Below are 17447 nucleotides of genomic sequence, written 5' to 3'. Positions count from 1 at the left end.
GTCAGAAGACATATAGAAATGCTATGAAGGATTGTCCCCCGCAACAATATCCACCCTTTGTTTCTATGTTGTCTTAGCTTCTGGCAAATTTTCCTATGAATATGCCATTCAGTCAGCCACTATGCTTAATTAAGTGAACAAGAGCTAAGACCAGATCCATTCAATTTGTACTCTAAGCAGAATTGGTCCTGCTGGTCAACCTGCAATATTGACCTCAGCTATGCCCACCAGGCTTCCAGCTGAACAAAGCTCATAAACCATCAGTGTCTACCTTAGAAGGCCAAGTGCCTTTCTCCTTAAGTTTCCATAGCAACCCAAAGCGTTAGTCCAGGTAGAACAGGGAGTATTAGCAATTCCACAGATTACATTGGCCCACAGGGACGAGGCCTAGGGTGATTCTCTCATCTGCAAACAATCCAGGCCAGAGAATTAAGGCTGACCTGTGCCTGCCAGGACCAAGGTGATATGTCCTTAAACACTTCCAGTTCTCTTATGACCACTTCTTAGGGTGTAAGCCATTGTGTTTTAGGAGAGAGGTAAGCCAAAGTGTAGCTTCCACATAGGCAGTGCATTCCTGAAGGAGGACATAGTGTCCCTGGAAAGTATACGGTTTGAGGGGGGCCCCCTGAAGTGGGATATACATTAGTCAGAAAGCACAGGTTGACAGTGACCCCAACAGGGCCTCCCAGCCAACTGGTGAGCATTCAAGTTCCCAGTTCTGTCCATTTGAAGGGTCTTCCCGAGGGCAGTAAGTCCACTTTGTCCCCAACACCAGCTAGGTCACATCTGTCCTCATAGAATGGTCAGAGCCGGCTGGTTGAGGATGGCAGAGTCAACAGTCAGTGAAATTTTTTGCAGCCATTTGGGAGAGACGTACCCTGGGTTTTCCTTCTGTAACAAGGCTCCGGGGTGGTTCTGAAGGACAGAGGTCATTAATGCCCACTCCCTCTGTCACACCTCCCAGGTGCTGCTGTGTTGCTCTTCCTTCACCTCCACAACATCTCGTGTCCCATTCCAGAAGCTATAACTTTACCTTCTACCCAATCATTCCTACTCATGCCCAGACCTTTTGTCCAGAAGAATCAGGTGAAAGAGACCAGGACATTTTTATAAAACTTAAGAATTAAGTTGGAAACCCCTAGGCCTCCCTTTCAGTGTCAGAGTAAGCTGATCAGCAACCTGAAGCAGTATCAGTGGTGAGCCACCTGACAGCCTCAGAGAGGGGCGAAGGGCTGGTAGAGTTGATCTGCTGGGCAGGGGAAGGGAAACTCCCCTCGTGGTGTGGCCTCCCCCACCGTGGGACAAGCAGGTCAACTTTTGAGGAACACAGTTTGAGGGACGTCTTTGATCTGTTCTTCCACTTGGAACAGTGCAGACTGCCAAACAGCTAGGCCATTGGCAACAACAAACAAGTCTGAGTTCTGCCCACTGAGTGGGGTGACCACATTCACTCCCAGCTCTGCACGGTTGGCTCTGAGGCAGAACAGCTACATCAGCCCTGTGGACACTGCCAGGTTTCAACTTATCCAGACCTTCATCAAGCCAGAGCCAGGCAGAGAGGCACCGTTGGGCTGGTGGCTTTGCTCCTGTCGGAGGAGAGAGGATGTAAAGTCTGTAGACAAATATCTGCTACTTTTACCACGTAAAGCCAAGATGCCACTGGGGTCAGGACAGCTGTGTTCTTGAATACATTATGTTCATTTCTAAGCAAGGCTTTTGTGGACTCTTTCTACCTTGCTAGGCTTTGGGTCCAGGTTGACCCACCCCAAAATGGGGATTTGAGGACTGAGAGTCACAAAGCCTTCATGGGTCAAGTATTCCATTTCAACAAGAACTCAGCAAGCTAAGAGCTGCCTTCCAAAGGCTACTTGGCAGCCATAACAGAGGGGCCACAAGTCCAAAACCCTGAGGGCACTTCCAGGTAGAATCTGTCTCCCTTTGCCAGAGGCTCCAATTGGCAAAAGTCATGCTTTTTCTGTCTCCAGTAACCAAGGGGTCTAAGATGTTGGGCTCCTCTTGGGGAGAGGGAGCTTGGGCAAAGACAGCGTTTGTTGTTTTTTCCTTGACTGCCAAAGAGATTGAGTGTCCTGAACCCACTGCAGACCTAAGAAAGTTTACTTGGCATCTGGCCCCCTGAATTTTCAGGTTTGTCAGGCACACCTGCTGGCAAAGATGTGCAACACTGTAGTCAGGGCCATGCAGACTGAGGCTTCTGACTTGCCAACCAACAAGATATCTATATGGTGAAAGCTTTGGTCATCAGAGGGTAGAGGCTCTCATGCTGAATCTTGACCCACCTACTGGTGGCAAAGGGCAGTAGAGTTTGTCCCACTATTTGTCATTTTTCTGTGTGCAGCTCTTCCCCAATCAGGCTAATCCCCTCTGGGATGGTGAAGCGGAAGCATACAATGATTTCTATATAGTCAGATGTAGATGCAACAAAGACAGTAGACTGAGTCAGCCCAAAGGACCTATCCACAAGATCACGTTAGTTTCTCTCCCCGACTGTGACCTTAAACCCCATCCAGGCATCCATTCCTGTATCAGACCAAATAGGACAGTGACTTGAGTGCCTATATCTAACAGTCATCATCCTGTCCCTACCCAAGGTTCCCTAGCCTTTTCCTTAAAGTGGCTGGTGTGCGGGTAGAGGGGAAGGGAGGGATCAGGGTGTGAAGGGAGAAAGTGGTTTGGTGCTAGTGAGCAAGGACCCTTTACCTTGTTTCCAGCAGCTGCTCATGGCATCTCTCACTGGAAGTGTGCACAACCAACAAAAGCACAACTGGGCTGCATGTTTCAACTCTACCTCCCACCCTCAATCTCACTAACAGGCAGGATGGTGGGAGACTCTTCACCCGCCACCACTTGGACAACAGCACTTGCTTGAGATCCCAGGGTATTTGGTCCTCGTATCCCCAAACCTACTTGCAAACTAATATGTTCACCTACTACAGTTTTATGGATGCTGGGCGAGAAGACATGAGACCTCTGGGTCAGAGACAAGAGACTATTACTTACTACGTGGCAGGCAGCATGAGCCTCATGTTTGCATGGGTTTTCTTTGTCCCCCAAGTCCCATGGGAACAATGTGGAACAGGCTTAGGTAGATGCTACACACAGCATGGCTCTGCCATAGCTAAGGATCCCTGATCTCAGGAAACCACTCATTTAAGGGGGCTGCTAGCAAAATATCCAGTTTCAGCCACATATCAAAATAATATTTCCTCAAGAGTATTCAGGGAGAAATCTGCTTAGTTTTCAGTGACTTAAAAATGAATTTAATTCTGGCAAGATGAGTAGTCCCTGCAATAAAGGTACCACTGTCTACCAGTTCCTACTGCTCTCGCCTCTCCCATCTCAGTGTATTCACAAACACCAACCCGCAGTCTGGTCTGGCTAAAATCCAGAAGCCTGCTTGCTCTCCGACAGCTTTTCCATGTGTTCCTGACAGGACTACCTTCTTGCGTAGAGAATTCCATTTATTCTTTGATCGCTTGGTCCTTTGACTTGCTCGATGCTGTGGGCAGAACCTGTGGAAGCAAGCCTACACAACAAGTAGAGATAATATTCCTTCCCCTTTCCTGGGAGATGTTCTCCTTCCCTGGCATCCAACAGGAAGAACCCAGGGACCTGCGTTTTCCTGACATGAGTGTTCTTTTCCCATCCCTTCCACATGAAGATTTTAGTTGTCTTCAGGGTCTTAGTTCCTATAGGTGTTAATTTCCTCAAAATCCAGGTTTGAGGCATTTGGGGTCTAGGGTCTGTCAGGAAAGTCTGCTGGTTTAGTGAGATAAGCAGCAAGGTGCCATGTGCCTGGTGTTTTGGCGGCAGAATCGGGTTGGGTAATATGAAGAAGAATCTCTTTGATGTTTGAATCAAAGTCTAGACTCAGGCGTATGTTTCACCCATTTTGCTTGAGAAGCTCTTAGAGGATTGAGGTGGTAGTAGGAAACAAGAGCTTGAAGCCCATTGGGAGAGTTAGAGAGAAAAATAGATTGTTATCATCAATATGAATTCCACAGTATAGTTTAAGGTCCAGGTGCAGTCATCACTCCAAGATGATTTTTCCAGAGCAGGAGATAAAACTTGTATGAGTTATTGAACGACTGACATTCAATTACATCCATGGAATAACAGACCCATTACAAAGTGTCTTCAAGTTTCCTACTCCAGACTCGAAGCTCTGTCTCTCAATACATGTAAAGCCTGCCACCAGAAGTGAAAACAGGGGAAACATTAGTGTACAGTCATACCTAATATTCTCACACTAACTTTTAAAAGTCTCTTTCATCCTAGTGTCTTAAAGATGCTGGCCATCCAGACTTCTTGATTCACCCCAACCATTTTCCTCTGGGTTTGGGGGCAAAGTTGGGTTCTGCCTAGTCAGCCTCCTACTCCTCTGGAATCTTTTCAAACCTGATGGAATTGGAAGCCCCTGGAGTTGTTTACTAGCAATACCCCGGAGGCCAGCTTCATGTGTTTTACTTTATGCCCAAAGGCCCTACAAATGGGAGACGAGAGAGCCTTAGCACAGTGATTCTCAATTGTGGGTGATTTTTGCCCCTGAAGGGACACTTGGCAGTATCTGAAGACGTTTTCCGTTGTCTTCAGACCTTGTCTTCAGGGGAATGTTACTGACATCTAGAGAGTAGAGGCCAAAGATGCTGCTAAACATCCTAAATGCATAGCCGGTCACCCACAACAAAGAATTATCCAGCCCAATATGTTGGTAGTGCCAAGGAGAGAAATCCTGCAAGGGGTCAGTGTAACACTATCCTCAGATGAGCTTGGTGGGTTTTTATTTGTTTTAAGGCACTGCATTGCTGCCCAAACAGAAATCCTTCATTCAGATTCTCAGTGCAGTTACACTGAGTTAAAGTGTTATCACATGGTAAGTTTGAACAAAGGTATCCATTTTTCTGTAATGGAAGCTCAATTTCTGCCTCCTGCAGAAAGTAGTCTTTCTGATTCAAGATAGAGCTTGTCACTTCCAGTTTGAGACTATATCTCTTTGGGTTAGTGCTCAGTGGTTTCAGGATTTCTCCCTTATTTTTAGTTTTTACTCCGAGGATAATTTAAATTCCCAAGAGTCTTCGGTATTGTTCTGACTTTGGGGAAGAGGCATCTGGTCCACTAACATCAATACTCCCTCCCACCAGCTTTCAGAGATGTTCAGCCCCTGCTAGTCTTTGCTCATCTGCACCCATCCCCGTTGCCTTCATTGCTGAAGCATCTTCAGCCCACATCTCCTCTCCCTCCACTACACAGGTCTCTAGTCAGCTTCTTTTCCTAACAGTGGGGCCATTTCAGGTATGCAGATTCTCTTTATGGGAGAGTTGCCATTCCAAAGCAACAAGGAAAATTCTCATGCCCTCCTACAACACTCTGGAGCCCTGAGACACTATAGGGGGGCATGGGGAGGGGGCACTACGTCAGGCTTTCTCTTGGCCTTCGTGAGCCCTGTCACGGTTCCCACTCTGCTGCAGTTATCCTAGTGAATGAGTCTCTTTCCTAGCCTAGGATCATAAACAGAACTTACATACAAGTCACATTTGTTCTCCAGACCCCACGAAACTCACCTGGGGTTTCTATCATGACCATACTCCTCAGCAAGGGTGGGTAGCAGAAGGAAGTAGCTCAGGGCCACTCAGGAACACTCACCAACATATCATTCTCTTACAATTTTCTTCCGATTCTCAATCCTTCTCCAACTCAAGTCTTCCTTTTGTGGTCGGAAACATCTTTCTTCTACGTCCTTTGTTATGGGTAAAGCAACACAGCCTAGACAAGGGCACCTAAGAGTGCGCAGAATCCAAAACAAGTGGTCACGCTTTAGCCTCAGCTTATGACATCCATAGTCGGAAGCTCTGAGGGAAAAAGAAGCCTCTGGTGTGTTTTGTTGTGTTGTGATGTTAAGAAATAGACCAAAGAAGAGAACATAAATGGAGGGGAAAAAAACACTGTCATTGCTACAGCTAACTGACTATTGAGGGGGAAGCGAGCTGCTGCTGGGGTCCTGTTACTGACCTCCGGGAGCTATTGTGGATGAACACTGCCAGGACTTCATACCTTTCCAGGAAAAGCCAGGAACCTGGAGATATACGTGAAATGTCTTGATTTAAAGTAATGCCATGATTGTGTGGACCAAATAAGACTGGTTTGTAGGCCTGATCTGTCCTGTGTGCTGTAGGCTGGTGTCAACCTGCCCCTCAGTCGAGCACCATGAGTGATCTAGCATGATGAGTCCATAGAGAGACAGAGAGCAGGGCCATTTTTCCAGACCCTAGGGCAGAGCTTAGCCATCTGAAGTCTCCCTCTCAGCCAGGAAGCCCACTGCCAGCAGCCTGAAGCCCATGCTCACTGTTCTTTGAGCTGCCAAGGCCAAGAGTTGTGACGTCCTGGTAGGGTAGGGCTCATGTGTTCAAATACTTTCCTCCTTTAATTAGCCCTCAGCAGGAGCCTAGGCCCAAGTTCAGGCTACAGGTGAGTCAAATGTGCCAGCTGTGTGGAAGGGGAAGGAGCAGCCCCTGATCTGGGGGCTTACAGGGCTGATGGGTTCAGGAGCCTTTTTAGGAGCCAGTCTATGAAGGAAGATGATTCTGCATCTCTCTGCAAGACACTGGTGCACCCAGGGTTAAATTCTAAGTACCTTGGGCTTGAAAAAAAATGTTTTTTCCTTTTTCTTGTCCCATTCATATGTTAAGCCTTTTGCTGCATATATGTGACTCCTTGGAAAATATATAGCATGTTTTGCATGAATTAAAAACTTTATATCAATGATGTCATACTGTACGTTTCCTTCTGCTTTTTCCCATTCAAATCCTAGATATAAGACTTGACTAAACAGAAATAGGTAAAATCATAATCATAATGGGATTTTATTTTATTGTGGTAAAATACACATAACATAAAATTTACCATCTTAACCATTTTTAAGTATACAGTTCAATGGGATTAAAAACATTCATAATGTTGTGCAACCATCACCACCATCCATCTCCAGAGCTCTTTTCATCTTATAACACTAAAACTCTACACCCATCATCATGGAATTTTTTAACCCAGAAAATTACAGATCAAATAAACAAAAAATAAGGATACAGGAAATTCAAATAATCATTATTAATAATCCAAATATTATATAGAGAGAAGGAAAGAGAGAAAGGACTGTGAAAAGATCATATATGCACAGGGCCAGCCCAGCGCAGTGGGTAAGTTCACACATTCCACTTCGGCAGCCCAGTTCGGATCCCGGGTGCAGACATGGCACTGCTTGTCAAGCCATGCTGTAGCAGGCGTCCCACATATAAAGCAGAGGAAGATGGGCACGGATGTTAGCTCAGGGCCAGTCTTCCTCAGCAATAAAACAAGAGGAGGATTGGCAGCAGGTGTTAACTCAGGGCTGATCTTCCTCAAAAAAAAGAAAAGAAAGGAACATATATTCACTATTTTGGGAGGACAGATAGCTGTGGCCGTGTTTTAGACCACAAGGAAATTATTCAGTAATTCCGTGGATATAGAGAGCATACAACTAAAAAGATTGCCTTAATCTTTTTAAAAATCTTTTTAACCTATAGGTGTTAAGTCACAGTGGTATTAAATGGGAAGCCTTGAGGAATTATAGCCTTGTTCATACCAGTACCTTGAGAATTAAGATTTGAGTGAGACTTCCTGGGGTTAAACATGCCCTCTGGAAGTCACACTTCAAGATAACCATCCCCATAAATAACAGGATTTGAGAGGAAGGTGTTGAAAGCCTGCCTATCCAAACGTCTGTGAGCTAGGACCAACTTAAAAATTCCTGTTCATCATGGGATGTACCCTTCCTGTTCATGAATGGGACTAATGGTTTAAAGGAATTCAGTCTATTCAGTTGAATTAATCAAGCATCAACCAAGGAACATACAAATGACTAAATAGAAAGGCCAGTGGAGAAAAAACAAAACAGAGAATCCAGGTATATAACCGAGTGCATATAGAAATTTCATGTAAAAGAAGGCAGCATATCCAGTCAGTGGGGAAAGGGTAGAATTTTTTTTTTACCGTTCCTAAAAAGTATTGAGTTTATTTTAAAGCATCACATCAAGTTTGAATCTCAGTAAACAAAGCCATGTCTTCATTATACGTTGACTTGGGCAAAGAGCACAGAATTGCATACAGCAAATGATATGATAAAGTAATATAAAGGGAAAGGAGTTTGCTTTTAGTAATAAAGTGGTGTGGAACTAAAGTACAATATGTACATCTTCTGGGTAAGTGATTTAAGCCATAATGTTTCTTGTCTTCTTAGAAGTTTTCAGAATTAAGATTTTAAAAATTGACCCCTCTATCTGATACTTGTGCCATTCACTGGAATAGAGGCATAGAAAAGATTCTCTCTGCTTAGATTAATGGATTCACGCAATATGTGCCTAAGCTGGAACAAAGAGATCAAACATCTGAGAGAGGGTGGCACTCATGATCACAGTTGTTTTATAAGGGGGAAATCGCGAAGATTTTTTCAACGAAGATCCAAGGAAAACAAGTCTTGGGCAATGAACGGTGACCTATTTTATAATAGTTAATAAAAAGTCTGAGCTCTTTGCAAAAGTATGCCATTTTAAACTTACTTGCCATCCTGTTTCCATAACATACATGTGCATATTTCACTGGGGCAAGCAACTTAGAAACATGGTTGCATCATAGCTGTGTAGTTAAGCAAGGGACTTATCAATTGAATGCATCTTTTTTGTGTGTGGGGGGGAAGTTATTTGTTCTGATTGCTGAAATATGCAATAAAAGGCTACATTTAGAAGCCTTGAAAACCTGTGGTTCAGTACATGGAAGTTTCAGCTACAAAAGAATGGGAATGTTATAATTGCCGTAGGAAATTATAATGTTGGACACATAAACATTACTTGGAACTACTTTTTGATCACAATAATGTCACATCAAAAAGGTGCGTATTTCACTAAAATTAATGAGGCAATTTGGGAACAAGAGACAGATTCTTTCTCTCTCTCTTTGTTGAACTCCTCAGTGTAGAGCTACAGATATACTTAAGCTGAAATAGTAACATAAAAAAGGGGAAACGTGTTTGCTTTTTAAAGTCATTGAAGTACATAAAATGCCTTGGCAGATAATACTGTTCTATGACGTCTACTGAAAATTTTATGTTCATCCCCCATTCTCCTCATCATAATGTTCACATTTTAATTACGTTTTCATTTTGATTGTTTGCATGCAAAAACAGCAACTAATCTATTATTTCAACCTTAAGCCTATTTCTTTTGAAGCCAAGATAATTTTGTTATTTTATAAAAGCAATGGAGATCCCTTTTTCAAGATGCTTAAGGCGGAATGGTTAAGCTTCATGCTGCTTTGTCTGAGCTTCTGTTTCCTTTGAACCAGGTGGGCCTGTCAAGCCTAAAAAGGAATACACTGCACTGTTTTCTCTGGCTTCAAAGAAGTCCTCATAGTCCCCACGGTACTGGGTTTCAGTGAAAACCTGAGGTGGCAGGGGGTACCCTGTGGCTGGTTGACTGTTTTCAGGTACATTTTCTCTCATCCACTTCTGATTTTCTTCATTGACTGCAATATCTTCTTCTTCAAATCCTATTTTGTTAGCTTCTAAGAAACCAAGCACATCTTGCTGTTTCTTCTTAATCGCCAGAGAGCCAGAGGAAGATGCAATATACACACAGGTCACCATCCTGGGAACAGCAACTGCAGTTGTTTGGGTCCTGAAAAAGCTGGAGAGCAGCTGCAGCCAAGGGTAGAATTTTAATAAGTGGTGTTGCCACAACTAATTAGACATATGGAAACAGATAACATTAAGATAAACTTTGAATGGATCAGAGAGCTATATGAAGGGAAAAAATAAGAATTAGAAGAAAATCTGGATGAATTCCTTTACATTCTGGCAGTGAGGGAAACTTGCCTGATTATGATTCAAAATAGAGCAATAAAAGAAAATATTGATAAAATTCACTACACAAAAGCCAGGAAACTTTTTCATGGCAAAAAACACTATAAGAAAAATCAAGGGATAAGTGACAAACTGAGAAAAAAAATTAGTAATGTATCACAAAGTGTTAGTGTCAGTAATATTATAAAAAACTTTTAAGATTTGAAAAGAAAGTAATCAATGACATCAAAGGAAAAAATGGGGGGAAAATATGAACAGATCACAGAAGAATAAAGGTAAATGGCCCACTTGCAAATTAAAATTATACCGAGATAAAATTTCTTACCCATCATATTGGCAAAAATTCCATATCTAGCAACCTGCCCTGTTGGTGAGGCTGTATGGAAACAGACATTCTCAAGAGTTACTGGTGGTCTTCAGGGCCCTTCCTATAGCACCACCTGTTGCAAATATCAATAAACAAGAGGATATTCTTTTTCTTTAAAGTTGAAACACCTCATAAGGCTCTGGGAACTGGTAGAAAGGAGTTGAGAATTTTCTTTCCCCATTTTCTTTAAATCACTAGCAATGTCTATAAAGCCTTTTCGATTATTTTTCCTGAATTTTAATTTTCTAAAATTTTAATCACTTTTCTCTAACTAAAACCATTGCCTGATTTATGTTTTCCATTGTGACACACCTCATTCTTTTAAGAAAGTCACACACACTATCAGCTTTTATTTATAACAAAGGTTTGATGATCTTCGGAAAAAAAGGTTGCTGAGGAGCACCAAAAGGAAATGTGATTGCAATGGATGAAACATATAAACGTATGAAAACCCACAGTCTGGTGTCTAGCATAATGCTGTGCCTTCTGATTTCTACATGTTTGAGCCACTTAAAGATGAATTACAGAGCACTGCATCAAGATGACAAAGAGACCCCCAAATCCATTAAAGTAGGGGGGGCGTGCTTTAAAACTCTAAACAAGAATGTTTGTCAATGAGAATATTTTTCAAGCGACTCCACTTTATAATTGCGAGCAAAAAATATACTTGACAATGGCGACATCTGGCGGTCACCATCTTAACCAAATGACTAAATTAAGCATCACCAGTTGTGGAACAATCTGAGATTAGTGTCTCCTTGAGTGATTCAGTATGAAGTACCTTGCATCACCTATGAGGAATTCTTGCCAAAAATGTTTAACTTGAAGATAATCAAGGCTTTAGCCCTCATCTCTAGCCTACAGGAAATGTAAGAGATACAGGAACAGGTTAAATAGCACTATGAGGAAACAGACAAATCCAGAAAGTAGAACATTAAAAACGAAAACAAAAAAACTAGCCTATCTGTAGTTAACAAAACAAGAAATAAAAAATGTTGGAGGAGATGTGGAGGAAAAGGAACCCCCATACACTGCTGGTGGGAATGCAAACTGGTGCACCACTATGGGAAACACTATGGAGATTTCTCAGAAAATTAAAAATAGAAATATCATATGACCCAGCTATCCACTACTGGGTATTTATCCAAAGAACATGAAATCAACAATACAAAGAGACTTATGCACCCCTATGTTCATTGCAGCATTATTGACAATAGCCAAGATGTGGAAGGAACTCAAGTTCCCATCAATGGATGAATGGATAAAGAAGATGTGGTGTGTATATACACACACACACTCACACAATGGAATGCTACTTAACCATAAAAAAGACAAAATTGTGCCCTTTGTGAAAACATGGATAGATCTTGAGGGTATGATGCTAGGCAAAATAAGCCAGACAGATAAAGACAAACTGTGTGATTTCACTCATATGTGGAAGACAAACAAACACATAGATAAAGAGAACAGATTAGTGGTTACCAGAAGGGAAGGGGGTGAGGGGAGGGAAAAAGGGGTAAAGGGGCACATATGTATGGTGACCGATAAAAATTAGACTATTAGTGGTGAACATGATGCAATCTATGTAGAAACAGATATATAATAATGTACACCTGAAATTACACAATATTATAAATCAGTATGACCTCAACAAAATAATTTTTAAAAAGCTGGCCTATTCTCTTAAAAAGTCAATATCATGGGGGAAAAAAATCAATGATGTAGGGAAAAAAAGTGGGAAGATTATTCCTAGGGTACGATTGATCACTGATCTGTTACTTGAAGTTTCTAACAAAAGTTCTCTATGGCCAATAGGGTTGTATTTTTTGGTAGATGAGGTAAAAACTGCATGGTGCCCACATTTGACAAAATCCCAGAAAGTTACAAGACATTACCAATGAATTGTGAAGTAGAAAGAAACTTTTCTAAATTATCCATTAAAAAATTATTGTCATGGGGCCAGCCCAGTGACGTAGTAGGTAAGTTTGTGCACTCTGCTTAGGCAGCCTGGGGTTCACAGGTTCAGATTCCAGGCACAGAATCCTACATACCGCACATCAAGCCGTGCTGTGGCAGCATCTCACATATAAAGTACAGGAGGATTGGCACAGATGTTAGCTCAGTGACAATCTTCCTTAAGCAAAAGGAAGAAGATTGGCAACAGATGATAGCTCAAGGCCAATCTTCCTCACACACACAAAAAAAATTATTGTCACATCAAAAGGTGATCAAAGAGTGTGCAACAGACCTGAAGGGGAAAAAAAGTATTACAGAGATGTGTCAGATAGTTAATTAAGAAAAGTATTTTATTTTTCTCAATTTTGTGATGTTTGAGGTGTATTTTAGCTTTGTGAAATTTGTTAATTTGTTGTGATTTATTTTCTCATTCTTGATAAGTACTCACTTCGGTGTCTACTTTTGTTTGGGTAATTTTGAATTTTGTTAAGAAGATCCCAAAAATTATACAGTCATGAGTTGCTTAGCAACACAGATACATTCTGAGAAATGTGTCATTAGTTGATTTCATCATTGTGCAAACATGGTAGCGTGTACTTACACAAACCTAGATAGTATAACCTACTATACGCTCAGGCTGTATGCCACTAATCTTATGGGGCCACTGTCTTACATGCTGCCTGTCATTGACCAAAACACCGTTATGTGGTGCATGATTGCTTAAGCTTCAAGCCCCTCAAAACTTTGATCTGAATGTGATATTAGACAAGTTGCTTAGTTCTCTGAGCCAGAGTGAAGAGGGACTGTGAGAACGTATCAGAAACAAACTGGAGAAGTGAATAGAAGCTACACCACAACAGTTCTTGATGCTAAGAGAGTGGGGGCTTCTCTCCTGCAGAAAATAGGGTGCCACAGAAGAGTTTTAGATGAAGGAGTAATATGATCAGAACTTCAGTGAGCACTGTAGAGAAGGGTCCAGAGTCAGGGAGACCTACGGCAATCTAATGCAAGAGCCTAGGTGAGAAAGGATGAGGATAGATTTTTCAACAGCTAAGGATCCAGCCATGTACTTACTCAAACTTCAGGAGAGACTGGCTGTGTGGGGGGAGCTTGAATGCTAACAAGCACATATTTACTACTTTAAGGACATATGCCCCCAAAATAAAGTGGATTCTTATGGTGATATTGAACCTCTTAATCTCAGGTTAGTGTGCCCGATGCACTGTAAGCCAAACACTGAGACATTGGTGTGTGGAGATGGAAAAAGGTTTGATTCGAAGTGACCAAGAAGGTAGGAGGACAGGTTCTCTCAAATCTGCCTTAACAGGAGAAGAAAGCAGGGAGTCTTTATAGAGCTAGGGGATATGGCAGGAGGAGTTTCAGAGAAACAAAGGGGAAGTCTGTGTTTCTTTCACTCACGAAAAGCCCCTAGGTAATCTGATCTCTGGGCCTCAAAGCAGCTGCAAGCTTGTTATCTGGTGATCCTTGATGGCATTCTCTTTCTTATATGAAACAAGCTCATAAATCCTTGTGACCCTTGAGTTACCCCTCAGGTTAAACAGGAAAACAGCAAATTAACAAAATTGACTTCTTTTCATAACAAAGTCAAAAGGTAATCTTATTGAATATTTACAGTGACCCTCAGGTACCTGGCTTCAGTGGGACATTGTCCAAGCTGAAAACAGACAAGGCTTGCGGGATGCTCCTGGCTGACCGGATCTAAGATCTCAAAAGCATGTGAGGGGCGGGGGTGGCTGCAGGCCAAGGAAGATAAGATCAAAACTTTATGCAAGAAGGAAGAGAGCTAAAAGTAAACCGCTCTCCTTCTTCTGTCTGTACAGAGAGTCCTCATCAATAGTGGATCATTTAATTAAACACAACTTTACATGCCAGGGCTTACTTTAAGTCACAGGCGTAGTCTTAATTATGAAATTAGAATGTTCACTACAATATGTTAATGGATACTTCAATGTTCATTGCAAAGACACATCTTCTCCCTTCTCCCTGAGCAAAGGTCACTGCAGGCAAACTGCAGGCTTCAGGGAACTATCTTTTTCTCTATTCCACATGGCTCCTCTCTCAGATTCCTAAGGGCTTCTGGCCCCTCTGAGATTGGAGTCCAAAGAGGGAGAACGAACAGGGAGGAGTGAAAAAGTTCACACTTGGCTAATACTGTCACAAGATGGCTTTGTGCTCTCTGGACTTGGCAGGTGTTTAAAGCTGACCCTTTCTCTTGTGGATTCTCCTGAGAGGTGCCTCTGACCACCACCGCCATGCTGTACACAGTACTCCTTTGACTGGCTTCTTCCTCTCTGTACTCCATACCCAGCATCTTCCTGTTGTGTGTCCTAGAATCTCCCCTGGCAGGCTGTACTCTTGGGCAGGATTCTTATTAATCCTGGCCAATATTTCTACACCATTTCTGAGAATTCCTGGGCTTTGCCCACCCCTTGGAGGGAATGCAGTTATTTTCCAAATGCAGGCTCAACTCTGTTCCATGGCCACTTTGGCTTTCTCAGCTACGAATCGGACACCAGTTCCCTGGGTCCCCAACAGCAGAGAACAGGTGTTCAGATCTATCCAATGGACCACATCCCTGAAGGAGGCTAAACTGGAATGATAGAGCACTACCACAGATAAAGAAGGCTGAAAGAACAGACCAGGTGGAACCACAAAGCCTAGAGTTTGGAACGAGCAGTCATTCCAAGCACAGGGTATGATTTCCAGCATTTGATCACTATGCAAAGGAGAGAGCTGAAGTATAAAACAAAGAATTCTCTCACTAGGAACTCAACAGCTCAGCTGTGGGAACCCCATCTGAAGGAAATGCTGCCAGGTGTTCTGTTCATCTGTAAGAAAGACATCTGTCCTCTACTCTTTTTTCCCAGGATTCTAAGAGAATACATGATCCTAATATGAGTAACATTTAGGGTATATTTGCAAGTATCCCTGGAAATGTCTAGGACCGTTTGGGGAACTGTTTCTAGGAAAATAATGTACTTCAGGCTAATAAGCCAGTAGGGGCTTGGAGCATGTAACTTTAGGGCATTATTCTAAATGTGATAGTGGACTCCAAGAGGGCACAAATTTTTATCTGTTTTGCTTACTGCTGAGAGCAGAGCCTAGAACATTTTCCTACAGCCTAGAACATTTCTGTGTAGTACAGAATTATCCTCTTTAAAGGGAAGTCTGGCATTTTCCCTCAGTTACTGGGAGGTGATCACTAGACTCAGAATATCCTATCTGATAAGAGCATCTTTGTGTACCCAGGAGCCTTGGGCCACACCAGATAGTCTAACAGTGTGATTTACGATGGAGGTTTTAAGCCAAGCAGTATCAGCTCAGCCTCCAGAGGGACTGGAGACTGTAGGTCAGCCACATAAGCTGTCAATCATGTCTGCATGATAGACCTCCAATAAAAACTCTGGATACCAAGGCTCAGGCGAGCTTCTCTGGTTGGCAATGCTCCATGCATATTGACACATATTTGTGCCAGGAGAGTAGCCTATTCATGACTCCACTGAGAGAGGACAACTGGAGGCTCTGTTCTTAGAACCTTCCTGGACTCTGTCCTAGGCATCTGTTCGCTTGGCTGATTTTAATCTGTACCTCTTTGCTATAATAAAGCATAACTGTGAGTATAACAGCTTACAGTGAATTCTGTGAATCCTCCAGTGAATTATCAAACATGAGGGTCATCTTGGGAAACCTCCCAAACTTGCCTTTGGTGTTAAAAGTGAGAGTGGTCTTGCAGACGGTCTCCCAAAAATTGCAAGTACTTTGCACAAGCAGATTTTCAATAAGTGTTTGTTGAATGAAGGAATTTGTATGTACCAACAAAGGACGCCACGCCACTTACCTAAGAGTAGTATTTTTGCAAATGTAGCATGATTAAGTTTTGTGTTCACATGATTTGCAAGACAAAATTAGACTTCATAATCCTGTGAGTTTTCTTCCCAACTATGCTTGGACTTTTCTGATCACATATTTCAGTTGCCACACTACTCTAAAAACCAAACATGAAGCAGATTTCTGCCTGAAGAGTGGGAATAACAGCAAAGTCAGTAAACTCTCTACAGGGCACAGGTAGGATTTGAGGCTAGCCTGGAATGAAGGTGGCATTGCCCATTGAAACTTCCTCCAGAGCTACTCCAGTGTGGACACGAAGAGGGCAGCTGGCCACAGGAGAGACGCACCCTCCATCCATAGTTGGAAAAGCTTCACATAGTCAGGAATGACCACTCCAAAAAACCTCAGGGGCATAGCACAGTCTCTAAATTACTGCCATGGACAAAATGAGGTCTCCTCTCAGGATAAGACCATGTTATTTATGACCCCAGAGAGGATAAAGCCTGTAGATGTAACTTTGAGGGCTTCCTCCCCGCTCTTTCTCCTTTGGAGACACCAGGAAGGGTCTTCTCTGTCTCCGTTGGCACCTTTGCCGCAGGGACAGATACGTTCCCATTAACAGGTTACTTTCTGAAGACTTCACAGCTGCCTCACTTCACACAATGCTTTCAAGAGTGAAAGCTGTGAGGCAGTTGCCATAGAATGATTAGCAGAGAACAGAGTGTTATTATGATAAGGAGGCCCAGCAGCGCTTGAAAAGAACTTCATATTCATGATTCCTATCAGCTTCTTGATGGCCTGGCATCGGAGTTTTCTCCAAGGAGCCAATTCTGGTCTCAGAAATCACCAAAGAAATATTGGCTACATTATCCAGACCTGGGATCCCTGCCCTTTCTACCTTTAGGAACCCAAGACAGCCATATGGTTTTGATCAGATATCCTCAAGTGATGCAAAATTTTGCTTTGAATACCCATAGTCTCTTTCCAAGAATTCCCACTTCAGTCTCAGAAATTTAAAGTCACTTCCATTTTCAAACTTCCCTGGTGGATCAATTCTGTGTTAGTGTAATCCAGATATTAGATGCTGCCCTTTAAGTTCTAGAGAACACTGGCTTGAACCTCCCTTCTACAGTCTATGGAAATCCAAAGCTTTTTCAACATTTCTACAAGTTCCCAGGGAGGTGTGTTCTCAAGTCCCCTTAGCCTCCAAGCTCCAGCCTCCTTGTGGGCTGCCTTTCTCTGTTCAGCTCCTTCCACAATTTTCACAGAAATCCTATTTACATAAACAACTTAGGTGTTTTATATTTTCTCAAAAATTTGGAGCAAGTTCAGTAATGGCAGCAACCTCACATTGAACTTGAGATATCT

General features: G+C 42.6%; 1 protein-coding gene across 1 annotated transcript; it reads right to left on the bottom strand.

Annotated features, from left to right (window-relative positions):
* Nucleotides 1-9343: 9343 nt before the first annotated feature.
* On the bottom strand, nucleotides 9344-9691 carry LOC124247027 (SH3 domain-binding glutamic acid-rich-like protein). The gene has a single exon (XM_046675992.1). The coding sequence runs from the start codon at nucleotides 9689-9691 to the stop codon at nucleotides 9344-9346; it is 348 nt and encodes a 115-aa protein (XP_046531948.1).
* Between the last annotated feature and the right edge of the window lie 7756 nt (nucleotides 9692-17447).

This window comes from Equus quagga, chromosome 1, assembly GCF_021613505.1.
Source record: "Equus quagga isolate Etosha38 chromosome 1, UCLA_HA_Equagga_1.0, whole genome shotgun sequence".
NCBI classification, from domain to species: domain Eukaryota; kingdom Metazoa; phylum Chordata; class Mammalia; order Perissodactyla; family Equidae; genus Equus; species Equus quagga.
This window is presented reverse-complemented; position numbering and strand designations above follow the sequence as displayed.